The sequence below is a fragment of the Camelus bactrianus genome, chromosome 2 (genome assembly GCF_048773025.1).
Source record: "Camelus bactrianus isolate YW-2024 breed Bactrian camel chromosome 2, ASM4877302v1, whole genome shotgun sequence".
Taxonomy (NCBI): domain Eukaryota; kingdom Metazoa; phylum Chordata; class Mammalia; order Artiodactyla; family Camelidae; genus Camelus; species Camelus bactrianus.
Window position 1 is genome coordinate 101,782,940 of NC_133540.1, and position 21,523 is coordinate 101,804,462.

The following is a 21,523-nucleotide window of genomic DNA, read 5'->3' on the forward strand; positions in this document are numbered from 1 at the left end:
TTGATCAGCCTGTGTATTCATGTTCTGCCATTATATTGTTTTAAATACTAACACTTTCTTTGATGTGGCTATCCTCCCTTCTTCATTTGTTTTTTTAGAAACATTCTGGATATACATATATATATTCCATATGAACTTCAGAATTACTCTGCCTAGTTTAAAAAAAAAACATTCCAGTTGATTGCATTAAATTTACAGATTTATTTAGAGAATATTGTTTATGCATTATAAATCAATGGGGTTTGGAACCAATTTGTTTTAGGACCGATATATTAATTATCCCTATAGAAAAAATTAAAATTAGATCCCTACCTCAAACTAAAATAAATCTTAGATGGGCTGAAGACCTAATAAGAAAAAGCAGATGCTTTTGTATTTTTCAGGGTGTTTTAAGGTTTTCTTCATTTAGCTCTTGCACATGTATTTTTAAGTTGATTTTAAGGTATTTTATCTTTTTGTTCTTATTATAAGTAGGTATATCTTGTTTTTACATTTGAAAGATCTTGATTTCTGTGAATTAATTTTGTAACTGACAACTTTGGTAAATTCAAAATTTTTTGTAGTAGTTTTTCAGTCGATTCTCTTCGGTTTTGGGTACATCGTCTTATCAGCAACACAGTGATTATTTCAACACTCTTTTACATTTTTAACACGTTTCTAATGTCTGCCTCTCATTTAATTGCATTGGCTGGTATCTCAAAACAGTGTTAAGTACCAGTGCTGACAGTGGGTGTTCCTTTTTTCCTGATTTTAGTTGAAATTACTTCCACATAAAGCATAACACTGGACTTGGGACTAAAGTAAATAATGGTTATGGTGTTCAGGAAGTACACGTATATTCCCATCTTACCCAGAATTTTAAACCCTGGTATTAGAAGTTGAAATTTATCAAATGCTTTTTCAATATCTATGGAGATACTCATAGGATTTTTTTCTAGGATTTTTAATATGATGTATCATATTAATAAAATCCCTAATATTAGATTACATTTGCATTCCTGTACATGATCTCTCTTGGTCACAGTGTATTGTTCTTTTTTCATGCTGCTGGATTCTGTTGGTTACTATTTAGTTAGGAGTTTTGCGTTGATACGGGAGAGACTGGTTGGTAGTTTTCCCTTTTGTGCGCTGTCTGTGCTGTGTTGTTGGTATTAATGTTAAGCTCACTTTGTATAATTTAGAAGTTTTTCTTCTTTCCATGTGCTCTGGATCATTTAATCAGTCTCTCTATGATTTCTTTAAGATTTAGTAACATCACAATGCAACTGTAGTGCTTTTTAATTTTGCAGCTCTTTAAAAACTTTATCCATTTTTCAGTTCCATAGATCCATTCAACGTCTGGCTCTTCTGGAATCAATTTTGATAAATTTTGTGTTTTGCCTGCTAATTACCCATTTTATTCAAGTTTTCACATTTATTGCACAGAGTCAAGGAGATTTTTAAATTTTTTTCTGGATCATTGTGACTTATTTTTTCATAGATTTATCCCATTATTTATTGATTAGGTTAATTAACAGTTTACCTATTTTATTGATTTTCCCTAGACCAGCAAATTTTGAATTTAATCATTAGCTTTATTATATTCTTATTTTTATCATTTATTTTTTTCTGCTTTTGTCTGTATTAATTCTTTTCTTCTACCTTACTTGGGTTTACTTTATAATTCCTAACTTCTTCAGATGGATACACTTATTTTGTATTCCTTTTGTTTATTGATATAATGACTATGATTTTTTTTAGATTTTTTTTTTTTTTTTGATAGAGGTACTGAAGATTGAACCCAGGACCTCGTGTATGCTAAGCAGGTGCTCTACCACTGAGCTATTACCCTCCCCCTGAGATATTTTCCTCTTCATGAGTGTAAGCACACTTAATAAAGGTGAAACATTTTTTTTTTTTACAATGTCAAACAAACCAACCAAACAAAACAGTCCAACCTTCAAGCTTATTTGAAAGCAATTCACAGCGTTATTGGTGTTTCCCAGAACACGGCAATGGAGGGGGGTCCAACTGATAACCTAACATCAAATTTATTATAATAGTCTTCCCTCTTGCCATTTCTCATTCTGCCTTTCCCTACCTACCCCTGGAGCAAGTGAAATGTCTCTCCTTACTCTTCTCTCCAGACTCACCCAAGTTTATTCTCTTTCCATCCATACCATGAACTTTGGTCTTTTTTCCCACTCCTCCTCTCTCCAGATGTATTTCTCCCTGCCTCCCTCACCCACACTTGCCATGTTGTGTCTTTTCCTCTAAAGAACAACCCTGCCAGTCTGTCTCAGAGTTCTCGTATTCATCACCTATTTTTATCTATTATCTTTATCAGTATAACAAAAATAACTAAATGGTGGGGTACAAGGTTGTCAGATGCAGAACTCTTCTTAGAAAAATCAGGAGCAAAAATGTTTTAAATACTCACACATTACAAATCCTTGTCCCAATTATATTTTATTTTATGGGTATTACATGTAAACCTATAAAGATTTGAGATGAGATTGTGTGTACTTGTAAAAACTGTATCATCCTTTTATAGTAAGTTAGTATAGCTTTGGTTTTCATTATTGAGATGTAGGTTTACCTTTCTTCCTAAGAAGGAATAACCTTGTACAATGAATGAATTTGCTTTGCAGTCTAAAGAAGGTGCATTTATTGTCAGAGATTCAAGACATTTGGGATCCTACACCATTTCTGTGTTTATAAAGGCTAGGAGGTAAGCAATTGTGATTTTGGTCACTTTAGAAATAACTGTTCCTGGTACAGTGTTTGTTGTGGAGATACCATCACGTAGAGAATGTAAATAAGAGTGTAATATAGAAAATTACTGGCCTGGAAGTTGGGTCAAATAATCGTTTCCAGTCGTATCCCTAACAAGCTCTGTGTGTGACTTTGGATAAGTCACTTTCTCTCGTCTCCTTTTCTCAACCATCACGCGAGGAGCTTTGATTAGTTGTATTCGGCACCAGGGGTGCTTTCCTCGTAGCGCCGGTACCTGGGGTTTGCCTGCAGAGAGTGCCCCTGCACTCAGAAAGCTTCCTGTTTCTTCCTGCCTGAGGATGTTCTCTGGCTGTGGGAGCTCGTGGAGCCCAGGGGTGGACTAGAAGTACCTGAGAGTTAGCATCCTAGGAGTGACTCTCCATCCTTAAGGAGTGGAGGGTAAGTCCCTCAGCCCCTTTGCACTTTAGTGGGGTGACTCCGAGGTGTGTTCCCCAAACTCTCATCACTTCCTGGAGGGATTAAGCCCCAGTTGCCCGTAGCAGACCTGCTCCTCCATACACCCTGTACTGGTTCCCCCCTTCTTTGTCTTACATCTCCTCGCATCTCTTACAGTGCATTTGTTCATTCACTGAACCGATATTTAATATTCAGTGAATACTTACAAGTGTCCATTATGAGGTCTACTTTTTTGGACACTAGACTTAACCACCAAGACCACTTTGGTTGAAGCTATATTTGAACCTAAGGCCCCGACACGATAGCTGAGGAACTTCCCCGGGGCGGTGAGGCGCCTGTGGAGTTTGATCCAGTCTCCTCTTCAGCGCGCAGTGTTGCTAGGGTGCACGTTTTGGAGGTGGAGTCCTGTCGCTTAATGCACCGACTTAGTTCCCAAGTGATCTTTTGCTTGTTGACAAACTCATGTTTTATTGATTGTAGAAGCATGGAGGCCACCATCAAACATTATCAGATTAAAAGGAATGACTCTGGGCAGTGGTACGTGGCTGAAAGGCACCTCTTTCAATCAGTCCCTGAGCTGATCTGGTATCACCAACACAACGCAGCCGGTACGTCGGGAACTTCAGGTGGGGAGAGCTGGGGCGCCGGGCCCCAGACAGGCAACGCATCTTTGGTCAGAGACTTAACAGGAGCAAATAACCCTGCAAAAATGTTCAAGAGCTTGAAATACAACCTGTCTTCTGAGCGATTCTCTTCCCTGTTGCTGCTTTTTTCTTTTCCTAGTCAGGGGGCGAGAGGTAGGCTGACTTTTTACATTTCTGCCAGGTTAGAAAAATGATCGATGACAGAGAAGCAAAAGGCCATTTAATCATCATGCATTTGCCCTTGAAATTTACATGGAGTGAAATATAATACAATTTCAAATGTCCTAAAGAATCATACTTTTTTCTCTTTGCTCTGATAAATTTGCTCTCTGCTTTACACAGTTGCATTAGCAAATTACCCTTAAATCTCTTGTTCTCTGTTCTTTCTTGCTTGGAGAACAGAAGAAGTTATACAAGACAGAGCCTTTCACAGTGACAGTTTGACTTGAGTATACCAGAGGCATATTTACCCATTTACATATTTATAATTACTATTTTTGCAAACCTACCATCTATGGAAAAGATTTAGGATTCCAGAAGGTTCCACCACATTTACAGTCACAGCTCTGGCCTTCAGCCCTCCTCTAACCTGTACTGGATTGCTTTGAGCCCATGGGGGAATCTTTTTACCTCAGCATTGTCGCATTTGGAACCCACTGCAATTTTCATATTGTTTTGACTTCTTGCCATGCAGTACTTTAAAAAATTTTTCTCGTGAAAAAGTGTAATGACAAAAAAAAAAAAACCACACCCTTTTGGAAAGCGGCCACTTTTCCATTGCACTGGTTCTAAACATCAGGAATACATCCAAGGAAATTTTTAGCCACTTGTTGGATGCGTCCACATGGGTATTCCCGGTGTTCACTGGGAGTTGGGTTACAGAGGAAGTGGCGACATGTCTAAGCAGGGCCAGTGAGGATGCATTTGTGGTTAGACATAGAAACCCGCAGAATTAGGAGATCAGCGCTGACTCGTCTTCACACTCTTCTTTCCCGCTCCTTCAAAGAGAAAATTTAAGAAACAGATGGTTATGGTGTGAGGTTAAAAGAATACTGACGTAGATCAGGAGGTGCTGGCACGAAAAGATGTTAGTGATATGTTGTTTAGTAAAGAAAAAAATGTAAAGCAGTACATTTATAGTCCTGCTTTAGCAAAATAAATACTTACATCGACACATTCAGGTGTGCATAGAAAACCTCTGTTAAAAGTGTAGGTAATATTTAGACGAATAAGATTATAGCAGACTACAAAGTGTTCATGTTTACCTCTGGGGACTGAGATTGGGAATAAGGAAGCTTTTATTTTCTACTTTATAGATTGCTCTTGGGCTTTTAAATTACGAAATAGATAAATTATTCTTATAATGTGTAATATACCACACAAGTAATTTTTAAAATATAAGCTCAATCAGGCAATAAGAAAAATGAAAAACAGGGTTGAAAACTTACAACTGTGGCTGCTGTTTATTAGGGAGAAAAGAGAGCAGAAAAGAGATAAGACACAGAGGAAGAGGGATGGTCAGAGGAAAGACATGGACCCAGAAGAGCAGATGTGTATTGAAGACTCACTTTGAGCCAGCCCCTGCTCTGAGTGCTTTTGTGTACATTTGCGTATCTAATCTTCAGAGAGATCCTGTGAGGGGGATGCTGTCGATATCTCTGTCTCACAGATGAGGAAACTGAGGCATGAGTTGTGCTCAAGGTCACACAGTTAATAAGTATTTGCGCTGAGATTTAACTAGGAGAAATCTTTGAAACCAATGCAGTCATCGAACCCACCAGCTCCAGAGTCTGTGTTTAATGCCTGTTGTCTCCTCTAGAAAGAGGCAAATTACATCATTGGAGGGTCCAGTTTAGAAGACGCTGTAAATTGAAACCCATGACCACCCTGTCTTCTTTTTGACTTCTGGTCGCTTTAGCTCATGACAGCTCATCTCCTTACCAGTAGTGAGGACCATGCAAAGAGTGACTTTTTTTTTTTTTTCTGTTAGAGAGATGGACTATCATGAAACCATTGGTAGTAATTCACAGAATAAAAATGTTTGGCAAACACCAACTTTGAAGTGAGAGGAAAGTGTTAGGGTCTTAAGGAAATTCTCATTATGTTCTGTATCTGGATCATATGTTACAGACACCAGCTCCATAAGGGCTCAGCTAGGTCTTCAGAGTCACTGGTCAGCATCCTTTCCTGTTTTCTGTTCAAACTTTTATCATTCTCCTCAAGACCCCCTTGACAGTGTTATCCACTGCCCTGTCAGCAAATTGCCTCGCTGTCTACTTCAATAAGAAAACTGAAGTCTAAGAGGTACAAACTATTACATATAAAATAAGCTACAAGAATATATTATACAACACCAGGAAAATAGCCAGTGTTTTATGATAACTATAAATGGAGTACAACCATTAAACATTGTGAATCACTGTATTGTACACCTGTAACTTATATGATATTGTACATCAACTATACTTCAATTTAAAAAATTAAATTAAATTAAAATAAAATTGGAGTCACCTATGTCAGGCACATCCTCCTGCCCCCACGCTCTCACCCTCTCCTCCCCTCCAGGAGTGGAGGGGCCAAGCCTGTGCTTTTTTTTTTTTTTTTTTAAAGGTTTACTAATTTATTTATTTGTTGGAGGAGGGACTGGGGATTGAACCCAGGACCCTCATGAATGCTAAGCACGCGCTCTACCTCTTGAGCTGTACCAACCTCCCCTCCAAGCCTGTGCTTATTGCCACCACTCCTCTCCTGTTGGGACCGCCCACCACCCACTCTTTCTTTCTCTCCTGTATCTCTTCCATTTCTTCTGCCTTTCTCCCTTTAGTCTGTAAACTTAGTACAAAAATGAAAACAAAGCTCTCCCTTGGTCCTTTCCTCCTTCAGACATTGCTCTTTTAAATCACACTTTTGGAAAAATGTGTCCACATGCACTCTCTTCACTTCCTCACTTTCCATTTGTTTTTGAAACACCTGCCATCTGGCTTCTGCCTCCATTGCCCTGTGTTTTACCAATGACCCCCATACAGTGATGCTTTCTGCTTCTCGCACTTGCAGGTACTCTCTGCTACTTTTGGCAGTGGCATCTCTTGAACTTCCCTGCTCCCTAGATGTTTGACACCACCCTTTCTGATTCTCTAACTCAGATCATTCCTCATGGGTCTTACCAATGGGTCCTGCTTCTACTCTTGCTTAAACACTGGTGTTCCTCAGGCATCCATCCCTGATCACTTTTCTTTTTACCCTAGACATATCTCTTTGCATAATTATTCTGCCTGGTAGACACAGACCCTGCAGTCCCAAAGGCCATGAACTTCAATGATGAAATGAAACTCTTTATCTAATAAATACCATGGCTTTCCTTCTAAACCTACCCTTCCTGTTGTCTGTCTCGGGTAATCATACAGGAGCTGGCAACATGGGAATCACAATAGATGCTTCCATTCCCCTTAATAGATAACTTCTGATTAATAATCAAGTGCAATTAATTTCATATCTTAAATATGTCTCATGTAGGTCCCTACCTCTCGCTGCCTACTGGTGCCCCCCTAATAATTGCTCACCTGGACAACTGCAGTGGCCTCTTAACCGATCTTGTCTTCTCTGATGTTGACTTCCTCTCAATCCATCATTCATACTTATTCCAGAATGATCTACCAAAAATGTAAATCTGGACAAACCACTCCCTTATTTGAGTTCTTGTGCCCCAGAGCACCTTGTGGTCACCATCACAGGACTTACTCCATTTATATTGAAATGACCTGCCTCTCTCTCCCTGTCTTTCCTCACTGAGATGGAGCCCCGGTGGGCAGAGTCCTCTTTTTCCTCATCTTTGGTCCTCTGGAATCTTTGGGATCAACCTAGAAGAGCATCTTGCTCACAATGGGCACTTAATTATGCTCCTTTCTGTTCTTATACCGGCCAGGCTTGTTTCTGTCTTCCAGCCTTTGCACATGTTGTTCCACCTGCCTGGAATGCTTTTCCTCCTGATCTTTGTCGGATGGCTCCTTGTCAATCAATGTCAGCATAGCTGTCATCTTGTCAGAAAGGTCTTCCGTGAGCACTTGTTCTAAATAAGCTCTATTTTATGTACTTTGCTCGCACTCATCATCTTCTGCTTTTCCTTGTGTGTGCATGTCCTTCTTTATTTTCTCTTTCTCCACTGGAATATATACTCCATGAGAGTAGGGACCATCACTGTCTTACTCACTGCTGTCTCCTGCCATCTAGATAATGCTTGGCACAAAGCAGGCTTTCAATAAATATTAGTTGAAGAAATACTCAAGGCTTGTTGAACAAAACTGAAATTGACTATATAGACTACTACATGTTGACCCAATCAAAAGATTAAAAGATTTAAAGCATTTACCATGCTATTAAAAAAAACTGTTCTCAAAGAGAAGGGTGGGCAAATGGGTGCACTTAAACATTGTTGGTCGTTAAATGAAATTAGTACAAACCTTATAGACACCCTTTGATCAGGAAAACACATTTTAAGGAATTTGTCCTGAGGCAATAATTTGAGAGGCACATCCAAATGGATATTTAAGAACTTATAGCATATTTTACAACAGTGAAATCTTGGAAATAACTAAGTTCTATTTATAGTCATTGACATATATCAATTACATGTTGAGTGTAAAAAGCTTATAGCAAAACATTTACATTTCTGTGAAATGTATTTTATGCATCTATGCTTTCAAATAAACATATAGAGATTTTTGCAAAGATGTTCACCAAAATGATAACAATGTATCTCTGGATGCTAAGATTTTATTTTATCCTGCTATTTTCTTGGATTCTTTAATTTGTGTTCAATGAGCATATTATTTTTTGTGAAGTGTTTCTCAAGTGGGAAAAGAGCAAAGAGACTAACTGTAGACTACTTCTTTGACTGATTTATTTAAGGAATGCTGCTATCTTCTAGTATAGTTGGGTTTTTCTTTTGTTTTAGTAACTAGGATTGAAAGGCTGACTTCTCTTTCTCCCCAGGGCTCATGTCCCGTCTCCGCTACCCCGTTGGGCTGATGGGCAGCTGTTTGCCAGCCACAGCTGGTTTTAGCTACGGTAAAGTATTCATCTGTGCCTGAGCGAACATCAAGTACAGTGAAGAGTGTACCCCAAGTTCCCTCTATGTTCGTTAAAGCCTCAACTCTTTTGAGATGACTGTCTAGATACATTTCTTTGCAAAGTTTAAATCTCCTGTCTGAGATGTTTAAATATATGCATCTCATATTTAAATTTAGGGGGAAAATGTTTCACTTTTACTTCAAATTTCATTATACATGATTTGGAACCCTTTTGATAAATTACAATTCTCAACATTTGAGTTTTTGCTGCCTGGTTATGTGGGTGACTGGCAAATGACTGCTCCTCAAGAAAACCACTAAAATGTGTCCTCTTTACCTTTTTCAAGTAGAACTTGGACAAAGTTTGATTTGAACTATTTTCTAGTGAATGTGATCATTGCAAATCTGTGAAAATAAGTGAGAGCCAAAGAATCCTGCTTTCTAATTTGGTGACACTGTTTCCTTAAATTTCTCTCATTACTGGGACTCAAAATATACTGAAAAAAAAATGATAACACAGGGTAGGGAGATAAAGCTCAGTGGTATATTGTGTGCTTGGCATGCATGAGGTCCTGGGTTCAATCCCCAGTGCCTCCATTAAGTGGGGGGAGAAAAGATAACACAATTATTGTGTAATAGTTAGCCAGAAATCAGGGTTTCTATGAACTGGGATGGAAATGTGATTTCAGAGTATTATGAGGGCCTAGATTATTTCTCTGCCCCATAAATACTACATATAATAAAAATTCTACCATTAGCAATTTATCTAAGTTAAACATGGTCCTCTTTAATTGAAAAAATACAATTTTCAAGTTTTTAACATCCAAAACAGTGCACAATTCATAAGTTTAGAGCCCAATTAATTTTGCCTGGTTTTGACGTCTTTATATAAATGGAATCAGACATCGTGCACCCATGCCTGGCTTCTTTCTCTCATCATTCAGAGTGTGAATTCAACCACGATGTTGGGGTGGCTGTTTCATCGGCATTGTGGTTCACTGCTACACTGCATGACCACACCACAGTTGATTTGCCCATCCTTCTTTAGATGGCCGTCTTGGTTGTAAGCAATTTTTTTGGCTCTTCTAAATAATATTATTATGAACATTCTTGTTTGTGTTTGATAAAGTATAATACACACTTGTGCCCCCACAATGTTGGATATACACTTAAAAGTAGAACTACTGGGTCATAGAGTGTGTACATGCTCAGATTTAGTCAGTTTCCTAAAGAGCTTGTATGAAATTACACTTCAGTCAACAGTGCCTAAGAGTTCTAGCTGCTCTGCCTCTGCCCTCACCAGTTGTTGTATTCTTGTGGGTTTTGTTTGGTTTGGTTTTGCTTTTGGTTTTCATTTGAGCCAGTCTGGCACATGTGTAGTGGTATCCCATTTTGGTTTAAATATGCCTTCCCTTGATGGCTAATTATGTTGATCAACTTTTCATACGTTCAGTGGCCATTCAGGTATTCTCTTTTGTGAGAGAATACTCTATTCAAGTTTTTTCAAAATTATTTTAAAAATTAATTATTTCTGTGGCAGGGAGGTAATTAGGTTTAATTATATATGTGTGTGTGTGTGTATATATATGTGTGTGTGTATTTTAAATAGAGGTACTGGGGATTGAACCCAGGATCTCGTGCATGCTAAGCACATACTTTACCACTGAGCTATACTCTACCCTCTTTTCCAAGTTTTTTTTTTTAACTCTTAAAAAATAGGATTATCTGCCTTTTCCTAATTGATTTATTCTTATTTCGACTAGGAACCCTTTGTTGGTTTTGTGTTGTAAAAAACATCTTCTCCCAGTTTGTGGCTTACTTTTTCATTCCCTTAACGGGGTGTATTTAATAAATAGGATTTTTTGAAGTATAATTTATCAATATTTTCCTTTATGGTTATAACTTGTTGAATAAATCTATGCCACCTCAAAGTCACGTATATTTTCTCCTGTGTTACTTTCAAAACACACCTATTAGGCCAGAAAGAGAAAGAAAAATGCCACATGATATCACTTATCTGTGGAATCTTAAAGAAAAGAACACAAATGAACTACTTACTATTTATAACTTAGATAACTGATTTCTTGTATGTGTGTAAGCACATTTGACTGTCCTTTATGATTGGATTATTGCATTATGTTAATTCTTATTTTGTGGTTGGCGTTATTCCTTTGATAACTATGTAAGTTTAAAAAGCTAAAGCTCTAAACTGTTCTTGGAAACAATGAACAGTATATATATATGTAAATTTAAAAAAAAAAAAAAGAAATATCCAGAGCAGATAAATCCAAAGAAAGAGAATGCATTTTGGTGATTACTAGGGGCTGGGAGGAGGGTGTCAATAGAGAGAAAGTGCTCAATATGTAAGAGATTTTATTTTGGGTGATGGGAATGTTTTGGAACTAGACAGAGGTGGTGTTTGCACAACATTGTGAATGTACTGAATGCCACTGAATTGTTTATTTTTAAATGGTTAATTTCTAGATTGTGAACTTCACCTCAGTAAATTATTTAAATAAATAAATAATGAAATTTTTAAAAAAAAGGAAGAAAGAAAAGCTGGAAAAAATGACAATAAGCCCTTACAACTCTTTTAAATGCATTATTCTAAATGTCCAGCAGATGGTGGTGTTGCTATATAAAAGGAGATACTTAAAAAGTTAAGATTTGATTTTCAAGAGTTTTCCAGAGGGTGAATTTAAAAACAGTTCTTTCTTTTGCTTTTTTTTCTTCTGATTTATATCTATTGAATGAGAAATATTCAGTAATGCAAATCTCATTGCAAACATACATTTAAATATGGATTAGAACCTTAATATTGGAAATGTTTATTAGATACATTGATTAGACTTTTTGCAAAGGAGAAAGGGCAGAAAAACCCCTTTAGGGGTGGGAGTGGGCAGAGGAACAATAAAAGAAACTGAGACAGGGGAGCCCAAATGTTCTCTGTGTCACAAGTTTACTCAGCAGGACATAAATGGACTGGGGACACACATATTGTAGGTCCCAGGTCTAGTTTTGGTAGGCTTAGTTTAGAAAGGCACAGAACTGTGATTCATCCTGGGCATCTCAGGAAAAAAAGCATGTTTTGATACCTATAATTTCTCTCCAAGGAACTAAAGTTTGTATTTTTAAACTTGAATTCTGGAATTACACTTTAAAGTCACAATGAGGGTATTTAAAATGGTGACAGGTCTCTTCCACTCATTTATAAATTTTTTTAAACCTCTTTGTAGGAGAATAGGTCTAGATAACTCCTAAATCTTTTCTAGCTCTAAAAATTTAACATGTTTCCCCTGCTTGTAACACAGATGTTTTACTTTTCCAGAAAAGTGGGAGATAGACCCGTCTGAGTTGGCTTTTGTAAAGGAGATTGGAAGCGGTCAGTTTGGGGTGGTCCATTTAGGCAAATGGCGAGCACATGTCCAGGTGGCTATCAAGGCCATCAACGAAGGCTCCATGTCTGAAGAGGATTTCATTGAAGAGGCTAAAGTGATGATGTAAGTATATGTGGTACCCAGATAAGTGTTGCACAACGTCCTGGTGTCATGGAAAGAACGCAGATGTTAGAGTCAGTCACATCTGGATTTCTATCATAACTCTGCCCAAGCTAGTTGTGTGACCTGGGCAAATTGTTTGAACTTTGTGTGGCTTGGGTGTTACTTCACTTTTCCAGGCCTCAATTTCCTCACCTGTAAAATGGGGATAACAACACCTAACTCACTGGATCAATGTGTGAATTGAATAAGATTAATCTATGAAAGTGACAAGCATGTGTGTTCTTTTCAGCTCAATAATAGGTGCTTAAAAGGCACATTTTTTCCTTTTCTCAGAAGTAAAAATACTGATTTTTGTCTAAACAGTGATATAAAGTAAGCCAGAAAGAGAAGTAAAAATACCGTATGATATCACTTATATGTGGAATATAAAAAAAGACACACATGAACTTATTTACAAAACAGAAACAGACTCACAGACATAGAAAACAAACTTACGGTTGCCAAAGGGGAAGTGGGGAGGGGAGGGAAAAATTGAGAGTTCAGGATATGCAGATACTAACTACTACTATATATAAAATAGATAAATTACAAGGTCCTACTGTATAGCACAAGAAACTATATTCAATATCTTGTAGTAGCCAATAATGGAAAAGAATATGAAAAGGAATGTGTGTGTGTATATATATATATATATACATATATATATACACATATATATATATATATGTGTATATATATATATATATATAAAGCTGAAACTGACTGAAACATGATACTGTACACCGGAAATTAACCCAACATTGTAAACCAACTATACTTCAATGAAAAAAAATTAAATAGTGATAAAAGGATACAATATTTATTTTCAGAGAATTTAAGAATCCTGAGCTCTGACAGAAGTGGCTCTTTGCAGATCACTGGATACTGCTCTTCTGTGATTTCCCAGAGTAGTATTTTGCCTCAATTGAACCCTTGGCTGGGGTTTTCATCAGTAACCTTGGGTGGACCAGAATAGGTCAATCATTTGGCATAATTCAGATCAATATTCTTTAAGTATTTGTTGAACGTTTACTTAGAGGAGCAGCAATGTGGTCAAGAGGGAAAACTCCAGGTGACATTACCTAGATCCTGTTTTATTACCCAAAGCAATTTAGTTGTGTTCCAAACTTGCAGACTCTAGTTGAAAAAAACAAAAACAACCCCCTCAAAACTAAGGGTGATTAACTTGACCCATTATTTGAAGACAGAGCAGTGATGTCTCTTGGGGCTCCCAACCAATACCCCAAGTGTCCCATCAGAATGTCCTTTCCATCCACTTACTGTAAAATGAATTCCCAGGGAAGTGATGAGCGCAATTTTCCAGTGACATCAGCTTCCCTAAGACGTTTCTGTGCCCCTTGGTTACCCTACTGGCCTTTGCTCCCTGATACTATGTGCATCAGATCATGGTTTTCCTATATCTAAAGGATAGATAAAAATTCCGTTCCTGTGTGTTGGATTAAATAAGTATAATAAATAGAAGAATGAAGGGGAGACATGTGATTAAGGGAAAGTTGAAGTCATCCTAGAACCCCTATCAAAACGAAAGAATTAAAGCTTAAATCCCTCTTCTGAGATGTTTAAATATATGCATCTCATAAGGGCAATTTAAACTTTGAGGAAAAATGTATCACTTTTACTTCAAATTTCATTATGTTTTATTAGGAGCCCTTTTAATAAATTACAGTTCTTTTTATTTGAATGTTTGGGTTGTAGCTGTCTGGTTACATGGGTGGCTGACAAATGACTGCTCCCCTAGAGAACCTGCCATAATGACATCTCTGACATCACTATGTGGGGATCCTTGAGGCTCAGGCCTGGGGTCAGGATCTCTGAGGATGATGTTTTGAGGGCAATGGAAGATGCATGGAGTGTGAGGAAGAGAAATAGTCCCTGGCAGTTTACGGAGGCAGGAATGAGGCTACAAGGCTTATTTTTAAGTCAGTTCAGATAAAATGTGTCCTTAGGCTTGAATGTAGCTGATTTTTTTCCCCTGATTTTTTTGAAAGTGAGACAGGAAAAATTCCATTCTAATGTCATTTTGCAAATACAGTCATCTTTAAAAAATTAAATAGCTGATACACATTGAGCTCTATCTGCCAAGAATACACAGCTTGGTACATGTTACTTTCATTTTGGTAAGTGTGTAACTTAAATGTCCCCTCCACCAGGATATCTCCCCTAACTACTCTGTTTAATTGGCAGCAACCCCTCCACTGCCCTGCAATACTTTCTATTCTACCTATGCTTTTCTATTTCCATCAAAGCACTCGTCACTATTTCAGAGCTTCATGTGTATTTATTTTGTTTCTCCCCCACTAGAACATAAGCTCCACAATGATGGAGCCTTCTTTTTCTCTCTCTACAACCTGGTGAGTGCTTAAAGTGATGGCTAGCGTGTAGTTGGTGTTCAGAAAATATTTGTGGACTATTGAATGAGTTAATGAATCCTTACCAGGATTCTGTGAGGTAGGTTCTATTAAGACTCCAATTTTACAAATGATAAAAAAGAAAGTTTGAAAACTTACATGATTTGCCTACAGTTCCTCAACAAAACATTGGTAGAGTTTCTAATTGAAATCAAAATGGTTATTGGGCATGAAGAATTGAAATTAAAACAGTGTCTGGGCATGAAGTCCATCATCCTACCTAATATAATAATCAGCAAATACTTATTGGGCAACTGCTGTATACCTGATCTATAGTCATTGCCATAACTGTTAACCAAAGCTGTTGTCATCCTGTGTAGTTTTCCCAGTGCCCTAGAGGAGCGACTTCAAACCTCTACTATGTTCCTAACCACTGTATTTTGGAGTGTAAATTGGGGGCCTGCACTCATTTAATGTTCACTGGGAGGAAGGACAGGTTCTATTAGCCCCATTTTACATATAAAAAAAGTGAGGCTTAGAAGTTTAAAGTAAGTCTCCCCTGGTCAGGCATCAATGGGTGATAAAACAGCAACTTGAATTCAGCTCTTTTGATTAGAACATTACATTTTATTTAAATTGTTATAACCCTGCGTTGCTTTTAAAGGATCCTTCATTTTAGTTGTTTAGGGTTTGTGTCTCTGGATGTGGCTTATTAGTAGCAGTGCATATAGGTAGATAATGTGAACTAGTTGCACGTATAATAGCAAATATATATAAATAATTTTAATTTCTCTAAAAAATTTTTCACTTGTATCTCATTTCATTTCACTCCTTATTTCTACATCATGTCTTCATGCTAAAGTATTTTAGATTTTGAAAAAGAAGCTTTAACATTATAAATTCATGAGATTGTTTACTATGTCTACAAGTCCATTTCTGTTTTGTAGAGTTCATTTTTGTCTTCTTTCTTTTTTTAGATTCCACATATGAGGATATCCTATGGTATTTTTGTTTCTCCTTCTGTCTTACTTCACTTAGAATGACAATCTCTAGGTCCATCCATGTTGCTGCAAATGACATTATTTTATTCTTTTTATGGCTGAGTAGTATTCCATTATAGAAATATACCACAACTTCTTTATCCAGTCATCTGTCGATGGACATTTAGGTTGCTTCCATGTCTTGGCTTTTGTAAATAGTGCTGCTGTGAACATTGGGGTGCATGTATCTTTTCAAATTAGAGTTCCCTCTAGATATATGCCCAGAAGTGGGATTGCTAGATCATATGAAAAGTCTATTTTTACTTTCTGGAAAAATCTCTGTACTGTTTTCCATAACGGCTGCACCAAACTACATTCCCACCAGCAGTATAGGAGGGTTCCCTTTTCTCCACACCTTCTCCAGCATTTATTGTTTTTGTGGACTTTTTAATGATGTAAATGCCTTTATTCTTTAGAATTTAATTTTCTTTTTAAATATGCATCAATCACTCTTTCCTCCCTCCTGTCTGTCTAGAACTTTTTGCTAGGCAACTGCAACTGGGACGATTGAGACTCAAGGGACAGAAACTGGGCAAAAAGTAGCAGTAATGAGGAAGCAAAAGGCTTACAAAATAGAAAAGAGCAAAACAGAGTATGGGGCATGCACTGCTCTATATCTACAATGACTTAGGAAGCGCCGTGTACACTCTTGACCCCACCTTCTCAGGGTGTAAAGTGGAAAGGAAACTGTGCTCCTTTCTCTGTGGATGGGCTATTTTTTATCACAGCTCAATGATGAACGTTATGTGGGGATGGAAAATATCACCAGTTGAGTCCAGACACTTTGAAATGCAAAAACGACTCTGCTCATGGGTCTGTGTTTTTCTTAAACAGGAAATTATCTCATTCACGGCTTGTTCAGCTTTATGGAGTATGTATACAGCGGAAGCCCCTGTATATTGTGACAGAGTTTATGGAAAATGGCTGCCTGCTTGACTATCTCAGAGAGAGAAAAGGAAAGCTTAGGAAGGAGATGCTGCTGAGTATGTGCCAAGATATCTGTGAAGGGATGGAGTATCTGGAGAGAAACTGCTTTATTCACAGGGATTTAGTAAGTATGGTGCAAGGTCGCTGATTATTTTACGTATTGTACTTATTTTCAGAAGGACATGACAGTTGAAGTCTTCCAAAACTTTAAATAATGCATCCCTTGGCTTAGTTTTTAAAAAATTTTTTTAAGCTTTTTTTGGGGGGTGGAGGAGGAGGTAATTAGGTTTATCTCCTTTTTTTTTAGTGAAGGTACTGGGAATTGAACCCAGGATCTCATGCATGCTAAGCACGTGCTCTACCACTGAGCTATATACCCTCCCCACCCCTTGGCTTAATTTTAAAGATTTTCCTATTCATGTAATTTGTTGGGAAATGTCACTTTATTTTTAATTGCCCATTGATGCTGTAGCCAAGGAAAGTGTTACCCTAAATAAGCCTTGAACTAATTAATCACCGCTAATCTACCAACTAAAACTAATTTACCTTTCCTTCCTCTCCCTCCCTCTCTTCTTCCTTCTCTTCCTTCTACCTGTCTTTCTTTCAACCAATAATCAAGGATGTCTGAGTGCCCAGAGTATGCCAGGCACTCTGCGAGGCACTGGAGTACAATGGTGAAGAGCCTTGACAAACATTTTCTACCTGCTCCATGTTTATTCATGATATTCATACTGTTCCTTTTGTGTCCTTCCATGTCTCATTTCTAAGTCCCCAAAGTAAACCCAATGAGAATTTGCAAATGTATGAGAAGTCCCTGACACTGTCACCCAGCGGTGGTCCTGTACTTCCATCAGCCATGACCACGGGACCATATGATCCATCGTTCAGGCTAGGCTATGCTGGGGAGAGAAAGGAGGCATACGTTCACTGGTCCCAGCACACCACTGCTTGTCCTACGCACGACTTAGAGTTCTCATGGCATTTATTATTTACTACTTCCGGTAATAGTTGTTTACATTGTTTATACAGTTACTAGGCTCTGTAAACAACTTGACATCAAGGCCTAGACTTCTGCAGTGCAGTGTGATGAGAACACAAGTTGCAGACCAGTGGTTCTCAAACTTAGCTGTGCGTTAGAATCACCTGGGAGCTTTTTAGAACATCGCAGTACCCAGCCCATAGCCCAGACCAGCGAAATTCCCATCTCTTGGGGTCGAATCTGGCCATCAGCATTTTTTTGAAAATGTCCCTGGTGACTCCCCTGTGCAGTCAAGATTGAGAACCCTGCTCCAGAGCTTGTTAAAATCTCCCCTCTGTTTCTTACCAGCTGTGTGACCTTGGGCAAGCTGGTCGCTAGTAAAGTGGTATTAATTTCAGCACTTCCTGCCTATGGGCTTGTTGGGAGGGTTACGTGAATTAATACGTGTCAGCAGTTAAAGCAGCGCCTGGCACATGGAAAAGCTCAGCCATGCTGACACAGCTCGGCCGTTGTTTGACGCCGCTCGGCTCCTTCCCCAGGGGCCAGCACACGGTAGCCACTGAGCGCGCTTTTGGGTGGGTGGCTATGGTGTCAGCTCCATCTCGCTCACTTTCCTAAGTCTCCGTAGGTTTGCCCTTCCTGATAAGGATTAGAATTCAAAATTTAGTTGGGTGACAGGTCTGGTCATTCTGTTTGCTCTGGGTGGCTTCTGCAGACCTTCCTAGTCTTGGTTTCTTCCTTGATCGCTTTCTTTTGTGTTCTATTTTCTCCACCTACGTGCCACTTAAAATATATCCGCTTAAGAGGAGTCTTTTTCCTGTCGAGGGCTTGCCTTGTGGTTTGGCTTTGAGATCACTGCAGGCATTTGTCAACATCTTCCAAACTGGCTCCTTCTGGCTCTCCACTTCAGGTTTTCTGCTTCTTTTTGGACTGACTGAACTACAGACTAGCTGAAAAGGAAAAAATTCTGTCAAATCATTAACCTACATGAGGCTAAATAACCAAATCAATGATTTTCTTGACTAGGCTGACTGAAAATGGATTGTTTTTGTATCAAATTAATTGTCTCTACATTTTATTCAGTTCACACTATATTTAGTTCATCACGGAAATGATAAAGTATCACTGTAAATGGTTATATTTAATGTAATGTAAGTTTTAAAATACAGTTTCTTAGTTTTTATTAGCAATTATAAATCCCAAAGATATATACTGACTGTCCCTTATTCCTCATGCATATTGGACTTTCCTCTTTTTATTTATGAAGATAAATTTAAAAATACACATTTTTTTTACCAACATTCATAGTTTATCTCTTAGATTGAGTTAATCCTGATATGTACCAAAGATACTTCTTGAGAAAGATTACACATTTAAAAAATTTCTGTTCATTTTTTAAATTTCTTTGAAGAATCATTAAAATCCATCACACTGGTACCCCAAAAGAAAAAAGAAGAAGACCCCAGTTCTTGTCATACCCAAAAGATAAGATTACAAACGGGAGATGGTACGTTGTGTAGTAAAAGATTTTAGAGGATTTATTTAGAAAAGGGAAAGTGTACACGTCCAAGAATGGGAGGTGGGCTGATCCGAGCGAGGAAAAGGGATGATCCTTGTCCACCCTTTCTCTTACACCCCCACTCAGAGGTGGTCTTTTGATGGATTGATGGCTCTTGCCCCTGGAGTGCTTACATGTTTGGTCCCTTTGCGCATGGCCTTCTCTGTGGTGTAGACAGAAAAACCCATGGGGGTGCTAAACCACAGTGCTAATTACATTACCATGAGCACTGGGTCATGTCTGGTTAGGTTCTTTTTGCTACTGTGCAGTTGCGGCTGTCGGGTCCCAACCGGTTTCTTGCTGGCTCTCACTTAGAGGAAGTGAAGCCCCTTTATGCTGGAGGCAGGGATACTGCCATCTTCCCAGCCATCGTCCCTCTCCTCCGCCTATCCTGCCCGGTCCCCCCACTTACCGAACTCCGTAACAACACGAGGGCAGACGTGGTGAATCATACGTAGACAGGATTGACAGGCATCACCGTAAAAATAACGTGTCTGCTCACACAGAGAAGTAGTGCTGGGGCCCAAGTCGGGTGAGGAAAAGGAGAAGAGAAATGCTTGGAAAAAACCCTTGTATTCAAACCGGGATTCTTTTCTTCTGTCTATAGGCGGCGAGGAACTGCTTGGTCAGTTCTACAAGCATAGTAAAAATTTCAGACTTTGGAATGACAAGGTACATGCTGCTCTTTTTTTGTCTGTTTACTTATAAAAGGGACTCTTACATTTGTCTGTGGACAAACTGAAGACGTTATTGGCTTTGCTCTGTTTCCTTGGAGGGAAGTGTTGATGTGATTGGATGGTCTGCTGACCCACTTTGAACTTTAAGACGTGCACCAGTTTTAGCTGGGTCCTCTAAGCTATTCTGATCTACTTTCAGGTCATTATGAATAAAACTATGTCATGTCTTATACGGGATATTTTTCTAGCAGAATGGATGGTGGTGGTGATAGTGAGATATCACTCATATTCATGAGCCATTCTACCAAATATTTTGTTAATAACACAGTCCTTCTCCTTCTCTAGAAAGTCTAGACTTTTGAAACTCAAAAGCTATAATAAATGTGGCTCTTTTCCTTTTGATTTCTGTTATTCATTCTTTCCCCTGGTAGAATGACCTCGGGCTCAATAAAGGGCTTAAAGATGGGGTGAGGTAAGGTATGTGGGGAAAAAAGCAGGTGTGTGGGGAAGCATTAATACATATTTCAAAAATACTGTATTGCACATGCAAGGGGCTGCATGGCACAGGTTAGCTATCCTTTCTTTTCAGATTCCCACACTTGGATGTTCTTGCATGCAATTCTCAAAAAAGAGAGAGGGTTTATTACCTTTTTTGTCGTTACATTTTAAAGAACTTGATAGCTGTTCCTGATTACTTTCCGTTTAGGGCCATTCAAATGCACAAGAGATTTTACGCATCAGATATATTATGTTCAAATACTTTTATTTTCCCCTTCTCTGCCCTACCAAAAATATATGTATAAAGAAAGAAAATAAAGCATTCAATTTTGAATTTATTCTTCCACAAATATTTATCTTTTAAAAAATAACCTTGGTTGTTCTTTGCAGAATTTAGAATTTCTCATAACTGATCAGTGGGATGTGTTTTAGACTGAAGAATTGCTAAGGTATTTTGAGATCCAAATGAGATAAACACAATTGAGGCTTGGTTTAAGGAGGAAATTCCATAAGGGATTCTCTTCCACTTTGATAGCAAAAAGAGAAGATATACAGAACCTTCCTGGGGTAAAACAGTTTGTATTTTAGAAATCAGAGTTAACTAAAAGGATTTGAAGGAAACAGAGGTGATGAACACAATGTGCTTTGAAATCTGACTGCCCTAGGTACGTTTTGGATGATGAATATATCAGTTCTTCTGGAGCCAAGTTCCCAATCAAGTGGTCCCCTCCTGAAGTTTTCCATTTCAACAAGTATAGCAGCAAATCTGACATCTGGTCATTTGGTGAGTGAATTTGATGTTCATTTTTTGGAGCTTTGTTTAATAATATAGGCCAATCTCTTTTTTGTTAAACTTTTTTTTCATTGAGTTATAGTCATTTTACAATGTTGTGTCAAACTCCAGTGTAGAGCACAATTTCTCAGTTATATATGAACATAAGTATATTCATTGTCACATTTTTTTCTCTTGAGATGTTTTCTCTTCAGATCTTGTATATATTTCCCGGTGCTATACAGTATAATCTTGTTTATCTATTCTACATTTTGAAATCCTA

The 21,523-nt window shown here is 38.1% G+C and overlaps 1 protein-coding gene across 4 annotated transcripts in view; it reads left to right on the forward strand.

Moving 5' to 3' along the window:
* TXK (TXK tyrosine kinase) overlaps positions 1-21,523 on the forward strand; it is a 68,573-nt gene that overhangs the window by 35,374 nt on the left and 11,676 nt on the right. For all 4 annotated transcript variants that reach the window (XM_074348306.1, XM_074348317.1, XM_074348310.1 and 1 more), the window contains 7 exons: positions 2,631-2,710; positions 3,652-3,779; positions 8,805-8,879; positions 12,210-12,381; positions 16,664-16,880; positions 19,901-19,965; positions 21,134-21,252. In XM_074348306.1, coding sequence (XP_074204407.1) covers positions 2,631-2,710; positions 3,652-3,779; positions 8,805-8,879; positions 12,210-12,381; positions 16,664-16,880; positions 19,901-19,965; positions 21,134-21,252 — 856 coding nt within the window. The remainder of the gene's footprint in view (positions 1-2,630; positions 2,711-3,651; positions 3,780-8,804; positions 8,880-12,209; positions 12,382-16,663; positions 16,881-19,900; positions 19,966-21,133; positions 21,253-21,523) is intronic.